At 32.1% G+C, this 11,837-nt stretch overlaps 1 protein-coding gene across 1 annotated transcript; it reads right to left on the reverse strand.

Moving 5' to 3' along the window:
• Positions 1 to 618: 618 nt before the first annotated feature.
• On the reverse strand, positions 619 to 3,585 carry LOC121257417 (trihelix transcription factor ASR3-like). Its single transcript, XM_041158410.1, has 3 exons — positions 2,681 to 3,585; positions 2,299 to 2,340; positions 619 to 1,153 (listed from the first exon to the last, which is right to left on the reverse strand). The coding sequence occupies exons 1-3, from the start codon at positions 3,369 to 3,371 to the stop codon at positions 864 to 866; spliced, it is 1,023 nt and encodes a 340-aa protein (XP_041014344.1). The 5' UTR covers positions 3,372 to 3,585; the 3' UTR covers positions 619 to 863.
• Positions 3,586 to 11,837: the final 8,252 nt, after the last annotated feature.

The raw sequence follows: 11,837 nt of genomic DNA on the forward strand, positions 1-11,837 counted from the left end.
GATTGTGAGAAATACAAAGAGAGGAAAGGTGAAAAAGAATGACACTTTTTTTTACATAAATGAATAGTATTTTAACCAAATGTAAAGAATCAATACAACTCAAATATATTTTGCATATACTTTAAATAAGCTGATAGAGATCATTATTTGAACCATTGGGTAGTGATGTAAAATGGATAAACCATTGTGATTGCTCAACCAAAAACTGTACAGCCGCTGATACATACATATCCATATAAAACTGGAGGTGTATGACAGAAACAGAGCATAAATGCGATCATCTCTAAAATTTAAGGCCCGTTTGGTTGTTGGACTGATTAACTAAGTTCAATCTAATTTTAAACTGAGTCTGATATCCAAATATTTAATTTTCAAATCACTAAATTTATCTTAACTTAAAGCCTCTTTACACGTGAGATCTACAACCTTTTTCAATTTAATAACTATTTACACGCAAGATCTACAACTTTTTTCAAATTCTTATAAATATATCTAAATTTATTTTAGCATCCAAACATATCTAAACCTATCTTAAGTGAGCCCCACAAAACTTATTCCACCATCTCAACTCACTACTATTCATAAAGAACTTAACTCATCTCAACTCAGCTCAACATCTAAATGCAGCCTTAATCTATAATCCATATCTTTGTATGGAACCTATAATTGGAAAATAAAAGAAAACTTATAAAGAAAGGAAAGAAAAATCAAGAAAAAGAAAACCATATTTTGAATGGCACATTGAATGCGATCTCGAGATAAATGATTGAAACTTCCGATCGGTTTCTTCTGCCTCCTCCTCTATGATCTATGGGTGTGGGAGAGAACCATCATTATGTACAGCGTATTCGGATTCCCCTTGGCTACAACTTGTCTGCAATTCTTGCTAAAGCATCTGAAAGTTTATTGAGAACACCAATCAAGCTATTAACATCATCTTTCCGCTGTTCACGATCCAGGTGGAAATTTTCATTCTGAGCTTCAAGTTGAGCAGTCAGCATTTGTCCATTCCTTTCCAGAACATCAATAAGCTGATTCTGCAGACTAACTGTTTCCTCGTCCTCTTCAGCTGCAACCCTTTTCCGCTTCCGGTCCTCTAGAGAAGTGGATCCTATCTCAGGATTTGAGGCAGGCTGTTTCTCATTTGTGGTTCCTGCAGACAAAAAAAGTGTCTGAACAATATATAGGTCTACTTCGATTTGTCCACGAATTCGGCACTGCAAAAGATATGTAACTAGGATATACAAGCAAGAAGAGCCCCGCTACAATAGAAAAGTGTACTCTTGAAACGGTTATCATATATATGGAAGTAATTGACACACCCAAGATCCACAAAAGTGGTGTCATACATATGGCCAGTCGAACAATTTAGCAGGTTTTCAGCCACAAGTTAGAGAGGAAGATGACATCCCCAATTTCCCCAAATCTCACAAGAGGGTGAACTCTAGGAATGCAAAAGAAGATCACATATCTGATAAAAGTCACTCAGGTCCAATCTCTATCTGGCCGAAGAAAACCATTGTGCGCCTATGTTACCTTTTAAGAAAATGTCTACCTCAGACTATTATTCCTTTAGGCGTAGGACTTGATAATAGGTTAGTCTCTGTAGAAGTTTAAAACCTGATTGCTGGTCGATATCCTGAAAATGGGTGCCACTTGTGGGGTTATGGGTTTCAGCTACTTCTAAAAGGAGAAAATATATTTGCAATCGTGAATTGTTCAACCGCAGCGTAATCGTTTTGAAAAAAGTGAATAAAACATGTGACTCACATGAAAAATAATAATTTTTTAATAATAGACCCTACTATTTTTTAAAGCGATTATGCGGTGTTTATGCACTTCACGATTGTATGTATAATTACTCTTCTAAAAGGCACCAACTTCAATACAGTCAACCCTCAATTCTTAAGTAAACAGCCCTCCATTACATTATTTAAATCCAACGTGAGCATGGCAATTTGCCCAAAACCATGGTATTTAGAGATTTTATCACGCCAACCAGCACAAAAGGTTGTGACCTGTTCATCAGAACCCAAATGTCCACCTCATTTCATCAAATTTCAGTTTGCAACATGCGCTGTGCTTTACTCATCTGATTATTATTTTCTCAAGTAAAACAGGCTGCTAATAAATAACTAAAACACTCGGTTTAAAACATAATCCTAGTTTTTGTGAATTTGTGGACTTTGAAGTTAGGCAAATAAAAGCCAAATTGCGTATGAATCAGAGCTAGACAGGAGTATGATCTAGAAAGTCGCACGTATCAACTACTAAAGCTCGTTTTTTTTTTTTTGTTACCTTGACCATGAGAGCCTCGTAATACCGGTCGATAATGCTTCTCTGTCAAACAAAAAGGAGATGAAAAACCAGTGCAAATTATCAGCAAAAGTATTTCCGAGACTGAAGACAGTTAAGCATTTCTTCAAATCCATTTTTGTCTGCGAGAATTAATCCCAAATTCCCAATGCACAAACTACCCATAGAACCATAACGAAAAGAAAATAGAGAGATTAGAGAGACAAAAAGTTTTCTGTTTCTCAAGAACTGTCAACTGTCTCCATTTTAGAAAGCCTAGCCTCAGAAACATACAATTTTTTGAACCGGAAAAGAAAAAAAAGATTGGTTCTAAAAATTCAATCGAAATTCATGTCACCCCAAGTTAATGTAAACGTCAACTTACCTGAAATTGGCATAGGAGCAGGAATTGAAACCTCCATCGCCTTCTCGGAACTCCGACCCGAATCCTCCTGTTCGAAATCCGAGAACAACCCATCATCAGCAACGGCGCTCCGCTGACTGTCAAACAAGCCGCCTTCCTCATCTGCGTCCTCGGCCACATGACCTGGAGTCGGGACCTGAGCAAGAGCCAAAGCCGTAGCGGGAGTCTCCGGAGCCACGCCCGACCCGGATTCCAATATATCATAAACCTCCTTGTCAAAAAACCCAGGCAACTTCCTGTCCCTCCTCAAATCGTTCCTCATCACCCAATACGACTCCGTTCCCTCCTTCGCCTGAGACTCCCATTCCCTGATTTTCTTATAGTCTCCGGCCAGATTACTCCACCTTTTACGGCACTGGATTGGTCCCCGGTTCACCCCATGTCGCTTACAATACGACGAGACCGAGGCCCACTTGGGCTCCACAAGGCCCGACCCGAACGGCAACCCTGCGCTCCTCCCACTCCCCCGGGTCTCCGCGACCCGCTTTCCCTGTATGAGCACCAGAATCTCCTGCCTCGTCCACCGGGGGAGTCGTGGTGTTTTGTCGCCGTCGACGGACGTTGGCCTGGCCTGAACGCCGTTTCTGGCGCCGTCTGTCTCGCCGTCAACGCCATTTTGAGCGAGGCTTATTAGTTGCGTCTCCGAAGCCATTATAGATACACAGAAACCCAAACAAAATAAAAATAGTTGTTGAAGACACGTGGCTTAAGTAAACGAATCTGTTAGAAAATAACGGCGTTATGAGTAGGGGCCCGTTACGGCGTTCAAAGAAGAGGGCAGTGAGTTCATCGTCGACAGTCGAGGGACAGTCTGGAAGAGAGAGAGGTAATGCGGAAAGAAATATAGGGAAGCAGAAAGTAGAGAGGGAGAGAAAAACATAAAAGAGGGCTTTTCTTTTTATTTTTTTTAGAGGCCTAATATTTTTCAGCTATTGACCCTTAACTCCTTATTAGGGGCATTTTTTGTATTATTATTTTATTAGGGTCATTTTCTTTAATTCTCAATTTAATTGGAATTTAGTAATTTACTTTCTTTGACAAAAGGGTTACTTCCTCCATTTGGAGATAATAATATTTAAGGGCAATTTAACATCCTAATTATTACCTTTCTTAAGCCCCAAACCAATAATGTCATTTTCTTTTTGCATAATATGGTATCAAGATACTCTTTTTGTCTATCTTTTTAGACTTAATTTCTATTGAGTTTGTACACATTTGAATTTTGAAACGTTCAAATACTAATATTTAAGGACTGATTTGGATAGTTAGATGGTTATATGATATGAGATAGTTTTAGATAAAAGATGAAAATTGATTAAAATATTGTTAAAATATTATTTTTTAATATTATTATTGTTTTAAAATTTGAAAAAATTGAATTGTTTATTATATTTCATGTGAGAGTTTAAAAAAATTATAATTATGAAATGAGATAAACCACTCTTTGAATCCAAACGAGCCCTAAATATATTTATTTTTTGTTTGAAGATTGTTGTCGTGAAATAGAGAGATGCAAATATTCAAAGGATCATCACAAGTAGTAATTTATTGGTCCTCCAAATTACCCAAAATTGTGGTTAATCGTCATAAACCATAGGGGTAGACTAAACAAGTTGACAAGGGCATCCTAACCTACCACTTATACAAAATTTGTCTAAGTTTGTTTGCTTTCCTTCTCAACCCCTCTCAATTAAGTCTTTATCTGTCTCATTGAATCATTTGCTCTAATCTTTTTAATTAATGGCCAATGCTTATGGACGGTCCTATCAATTAAAGCCACTTTTTTGTTCTTTGTTCTTGTTAGGACTTTGGCCATATTACCGAATGAGAGAACCACAGCTTCCCCCTACATATCAAACATCAACATCCCAAGGCACAAATCTCTGTCTTCCCTTTTGGGTGCTCTCTCTCTCTCTCTCTCTCTCTCAACTTCTAATTAATAGCATGCCCAAAGTTTAATTATTCGTATAAACGAAAGTTTACAAAATAAGGGTTTGGAAGCACTTGTGTTATTGGGGGCTATAACCCGAGGAGTTAGTAATGGGTCATATTCTCCTTGTGAGCTAGTTGGGACCGAAATAGGTGCCTATACACTGATATTTTTAGGCTTAGTTTGGATAGTGAAATGATCTTAACTCATCTCATTTTATTTAATAATTATAGCTTTTCCAAACTTCTAAATAAAATACAATAAACAATTCAACTTTTTCAAATCATAAAACAAAAATGATATTAAAAAATAATATTCTAACAATATTTTATTTAACTATCATCTTATTTCAACTTATTATTCAAACTAGACTAAGCCTCGTTTGTATTCAAAACTCACATAAACTTATCTCATCTCATCATTACAACTTTTTTAAATTTTCACACAAAATATAATAAACAATTCAAATTTTTTAAATCCCAAAAACAACTTTTTCAAATTCTCACACAAAATATAATAAGTAATTCAATTTTTATTATACTATTCACAAACCATCTTAACTCATATCTAAATCCAAACCACTCATAAATCCACAACTCTCATGTTATTTTATTACTACAAAGATAAACGTATGTGTGGAGATTAGAACTCATGATTTTATTACTTTATCCTCACATTTTGTCATTACAAAGAAATCACATATTAATTTAGGCCTAATTTGAGTACTGAGATATTATTTATTATTTTATTATTACTTTTTATCATTATTCAACATTTTATCATTATTTTTTAATTATTATTCACATAATATATTAGAATATCTCGCTATCCAAACGTAGCCTTAGTTGCATTTCAACCAATAATGACTATATTTGTTAGTCGATGGATACTCAACCTTGTGTCTATACAATTTGGATTAGCCTCTTTCATGAAATCGGGTATATCATACCATAATTTGATTAGTTTTAGCTGTTCACAAAAGTTTTTGGAAATTCAATTAGAAATAATTACTTTAAAATAGTTAAGGAAAAAAAAAATGCATGACAATTTTAAAAACAGTGAAACCCTCGACAAAGCGCTAGATCAGTGTTATAAGGGTCATAGTACAATCATTTTAACTACCATCTATTTTCTTGAAAAATACTAAACCCAATCGAGATAGTGATGTTTGGGTCATATTATCCATAAGGAAGATTAAAGAGGAGAATAAAATAAAATAAAACTAAAGTGGCCGTACAACACAGATGATCATTGCATTAGTTATGAAAAGATTTCATAAAAATTAATTTAAATATGTTTGGATATGTTATGTTAGATTATAAAATTATTTTTATTAAAAAATAAATCTAAAATATTATATGAATCATTTCAATTTATAATATTAATTTTATTGGATCTGATTATAACGGTAGCACTCTCAAAACTAAAAAGTTATTGATTTCTGTGTAAAAGAAGACCATTTTGCTAAGAAAAATGATGTCACGTCGCATTATCGGTTGAGCAAACAAAAGTACTTCTGGTGATTATTATTAAAATTTGGTATTTGGTTACATGTCAGGTTGTTATAATTACTGCATAAATTTAAATTACACGAAATTGTTGTACAATTCTGTTACGTGTATATATATATATATATATATTTTTTTTTTTTGCATATTTTGAGAGAACTCAAGAGTTATTTTATATTAAAAAAATAACACAGTTAATTATATATGTGTGCAAAGAAGTATGTGAGTGTACATAAAATTTTTATTTAGTTGTATGCATCATTTGTGTCTTAGTTTGTTTTTACATATAAGATGAGATGGGATATGATGAGTTGAGATTAAAGTTAAAAGTTAAATAAAATATTATTAGAATATATTATTTTAATATTATTTTTATTTTTGGGTTTAAAAATTTAAATACAAACGAAGCCTTAATAGGCAATAAATATACTCCCTCGTGAAATTTGACTCAGTTTGGATTGAGAAATAATCTCAACCTATCTCATCTTATTTTATTATTATAATTATTATAAATTTTTATATAAAATATAATAAATAATTCATCTTTTTTAAATTTTAAAATAATAATAAAAATAATATTTTATTTAATTTTTAATTTTCATTTCAATTCACCTCAATTCTACTCTCTATCCAAACCTATCCTTTCCATTCTTAGAGGAAAATTTAGGAAAAAGTAATAAATGGAAATCGATAAAGATACGACTTTTTACGCAATCATTCTCATAATTATTTTTTAAATTAAGGATTATTTTTATAAAAGTATTATTATTTGATTAAAATATTTATTTTAAGTAGTGGTTATGAAAATACCTCTTCCAGTATATATCTGAAGATTGGGGTTTTCCTTTTTCGAGACGCATGATCTTGTTTTGCCTTTCTCCAATCGTCTACTCCAGCTTCGGTACCACTTTAGTGGCAGACAATTAGACAAAGACTTAATTGTCTTTCACGATTAATTTAGTACTTTAGGCGATTGATTGACAATTATACAAGTTTTATGACTATAAAAATAAGATTTTCATAAAAATAAATTATTGAAGATAAACGAGAATAATCTCGTAATAGTAAGCAGTCATTTTCCTAGCAAAATTGTCAAATTTCTTAAATTTGAGACAATAAATCTTATTTATAATTTTGAACGAAAGATTGCGTGTATAATTTTATTGATAAATGATGATAAAAAAAAATATTATTTTAAAAAAGATATTATTATAATTTTAAAACTTATTTAAATCTAACTATATGAAGTTACGTGAACTGTCTTTATTTAAAGACAGTACGTAAACTAAAGATATTATTTTTTAATATTATTATTATTTTAAAATTTAAAAAAATTAAATTATTTATTATATTTTATATTAAAATTTAAAAAAATTATAATAATAAATTTACAAGAATTGAGGTTCAAACGAAGCCTAACTCATTTCAAACTGCAAGTACAGTTCGTAAATTGAAGATAAGTAATTAGAGAAGGAGAGAAAAGAGGACCGCAGCAGCGGATTTGAAAAGACAAGGACAAATGCAAAAGAAGGGAAAAGCTTCTTTGTCGCCATGTTTTACCCTAGTTACCGTTGGTTAATTTTTTTAGTTAATGATTAAGAAAATAATTTTAAGTGTATTAATATATTTTTTTAAATTTTTTTAAAATATTTAAATGTATTTTAAAAATTAGAATAAAAAAAAAAATGCCTAGCGGCACGCCCAGGGTTTACAACGCTGGCGGCATAGTAACCTTATCCAATAAAGAAAGCAATTTGTCCAATTCACATCAAGAATGTTTGTTAAAACGGCCCAAAGTAATAATCTTCTTACTACACTGGTCCAGATCAGAGCCCACATGTTAAACACGGCCCGGTCTTATAAGGTGGTGGGCTTTTGGGCCTGAAGAAGTAGTGAGGGAAAGCTAAATCCTAATTCGATGGGGATTGATTTTATAACCAATCCATGGGCCACATTTATTCTGATTTAAATTGCCATTCCCGAACTCCTGCAGGCTGGATTCCAAAAGGCAGGCCTAACGCTACGTTGAGATATTAAATTGAGTTGAGTTAGATTTAGTTTTTTATTAATAATAATAAGTTGAGATGGTAAAGTGAGTTTTGTGGAGCCCACTTAAAATTAATTTAAATATATTTAGATGTTAAGATAAATTTAGATGTATTTATGAAAAGTTGAAAAAAATTATAGATCTCACGTGTGAAGAGGTGTTGAGTTGAAAAAAATTACGGGTCCCACGTATAAAGAGGTTTTGAGTTTAAATGAGTTTATGATTTGAGAGTTGAGTATTTAAATGTTAGAAAAAGTCTAAATCTAAACTAAACTCAGCCAACCAATACCGTATTGGTCCTTGGAGCTTAGAACGAGATTCTTAAGAATAATTAGAGTAATGATACATCGGTCATAAAATGTGTAATCGTTATGTAGTCGTTTTAAAAAGAAATGAGATTTACTATTAAAAAATTAATTTTTTTTATGTAAAGTTTGTATTTATTCACTTTTTTAAAATAATTGTACGATAATTATACGCTCACAATTACATCTATTATTTGTCTTTGACTTTTGTCTTAACATTATATGGAATATACACAAGCGAAACTCTCGTTCTATTTGAGTTTTTAAACTGACACCTGCCCATGAAACATTTGCAGAAAATGGAAAAATTAGTACTATTGGGCATTGCGCACGAGTTAAATGTTAGGTTTGTGTTGAATAATAGGAAACAATGCTACAAGCATCGCTCATAGAGGCTCGGGTTAAGAATGTCCCTTTTTTTAGGCCATAGTAATAAATTCTTTTATTTTTTATTTTTTGGAAAATGATAAAAAACATAGAGATTATAAGTTGAGACAAGTGTGGGTATAAGAACTGGAAGTTTAATTTAAAACGCAATGAACAGTCAGATACTACCATTTGGTTTCGAACAAAGTCGACATTGAAAAAAATATAAAACAGCCGTTAGTTCGTTCGTTAGTTCGATGTTCACTATTTCATATCTCACATTTTATAAAAAAATTATATATTTTATAAAAAAAATATATTTAAAATTTAAAAATAAATAGTAACTGATATATAATAAAACTTATAAAAATGTGTATCTATAAAAAATAATTTTTTATGATATTATCTACTTTTTAACAAATGACATGCATCAATTTGTATACTCGAGACCGTATAAGAATTATGTATAATATGTAAATCCGTTAAGAAAAAGAAATTGTGAGAATATTTATTTTAAGAATATTGCAATACATTTTACAACATTATAAAATAAAAATATTTCTTTTGAAACAGTACAATGTACAAAGACTCTCTCGATCGAGGAAGTGTTGGGATTGGATAAAACACGTGAAAGGAAATATAGGGGAGAATCTCATAGGGTGGCTGAGCTCATCGGATAAGGAACAGAACCCCATGGCAATGTTTATCATCACTCCCACATGTTCCTTCCCATCCTTGTCTATTTTATTAGCTTTTCCCATGATACTCTTCTTTAAATCCTCCCTACTTCCTGCTCACAGTCATGTTCCTGGCACTGCAGACAATTATCTTTTATTTTTTTGCTAAATCCAATCTCTCGCACCAGATAAAGGTTGGCCAGAACTCTGCTATTAATTAATGATGTTACCGTTAACAGAGAGAGAATCCATGAAGTAAGAATAAGGGTACGTTTGGTTATCAAATTTACCTTAATTCATCTCAACTCATCATTATAATTTTTTTAAATTTTAATATAAAATATAATAAATAATTTAATTTTTTTTAAATTTTAAAATAATAATAATATTAAAAAATAATATTTTAATAATATTTTATCATCACAACTCAACTTAATTTAATTCATTTCAACATTCACGCACATCCTAAGATATAGGGATGGCGTTCTAACCATACTGAATTACTTCAAACCAACTTTTACTTAGCCCTTTGCCCTATCAATTTTTGGACCACTTTGACTAGTGATCACGTGTGATGGTTGTCCCACAAATTGGCTGCTTTTAGCAGAGAGATAGTGCTTATCTGGATAGTTCCATTACAATCCCATACTACTTTTATAATGTGATTCTTCAAATTAAGGCCCGGTTTATATCCTAAACTTCTCTAATTCATCTCATATCATTTTATATCATTTTAATATTCAAACATTATAAATAAAAACACTTTTCAATTCAATTTTTTATTTAATCATTACAATTTTTTTAAAATTCTAAATAAAATATAAAAAAAATAATATTTTAATTTTATAATATTTTTATTCAACTTTTTCTCTCTCATTTTTTAAAATCTCATAAAACATATTAACTCAAACAATTTCACTATAATTTACAAATCATTTCATTTCATCTTATTATCCAAACGAGACATTAATATTGTTATTTCCGATCTAATACAAATATAATGAGAGTGTTAGTATATAGCATAACTTCGATATCGTGAGGGACAACACTAATTTCACCCTAAGAGTACTAATCTCATATGCGAGCAGCCTTTTCGCATATCCAAGCTATACTAATGGCTGAAGACACGATCAATTTATCACTATGTAACAAGCTCATTTGAAGTGTTCAGACAGGTCTGTGTCCCATGGGTTGCAGTTATCTTTTTATCTTGCATTTCAGCTTTTATATTAGTCGTTGGACTTTAAGTTGTATTAATTATTGGGCTTAGGCCCATAGTGTTAATTAGTTTGCAGGTTGTGGTTTTATTATCTTGCTGTTACTTTTAGCCCATTATGTGAGTTATATGTATTGAGCAATTTTGTATGTAAAAAGTAAAAAAAAAAAAAGTTCATTTTCTTCTTCTTCTTTCCGGAGGTTCTCACCCTCGAAGTGAGATTATTTTTTCAATTCTTTTGGAAGTGTTACAAATTAGTATCAGAGAGGCACCAATCTCTGTACTATCAAAATCTATGGAAGAAATTCTTACATCATTACTCGAAATCAAATAACTAGTGGAACAAAATCAGCAACGCCACGAAGTTATCCTACAAAAATTAAGGGATGACGAAAACAACTTCCATGAAAACTTAAGCTATATGGAGCATGAGTTTTGTGCGTTGAAGGAAGAAGAATGAATAGGGGCGGATTCCTGGTCCTTCGACCAAGCTTGCCTCTCTCAGATCCAGATTCCTAATAGTGAAACATCAAAGTTGACCTTTACATTTCCAAGCCTATTCTCAAAACTGGCATTTCCGAAACCAAGGATAGAGCCATAAGAAAGAGAGATAGATCACAGGAACAACAAGAGAGAAAATTGAGATGTGGTGCGACTTTGGGGGTTTCTCACAGTAGGAACAAAGCACCGCTGCTACTCCAGCCTCAAATTTTAAGTTCATATTCTCAGATTTAGAAGTTTGACCCTGGTGGACTCCGCTTCTCACCCTCACATTTCTTCTTCTCTCTGCCTCTGTTTCTCCAACCAGAAACAGCCCCTAGCATTGTGAATTCTTTGCTCTAGGAGGTGATAAGATCAATCAGCAAAACATTAGCCCCTGACATGCGCTCTTTCCATTCATGTTCATTTCAGTTTAGGAATGTACAGCTATAGCTTTCCGCATATATGTTTCTTACCTTCACTGTATTTATTTCCTTATTTGTAAGATAACTATAAGCGTATACATAATACAAGCTTTACTTTGCAATCACTATGTGAGACAGTTTATTCTCAAAGTCTTTATTGGTAT

This window comes from Juglans microcarpa x Juglans regia, chromosome 3S (assembly GCF_004785595.1).
Source record: "Juglans microcarpa x Juglans regia isolate MS1-56 chromosome 3S, Jm3101_v1.0, whole genome shotgun sequence".
Taxonomy (NCBI): domain Eukaryota; kingdom Viridiplantae; phylum Streptophyta; class Magnoliopsida; order Fagales; family Juglandaceae; genus Juglans; species Juglans microcarpa x Juglans regia.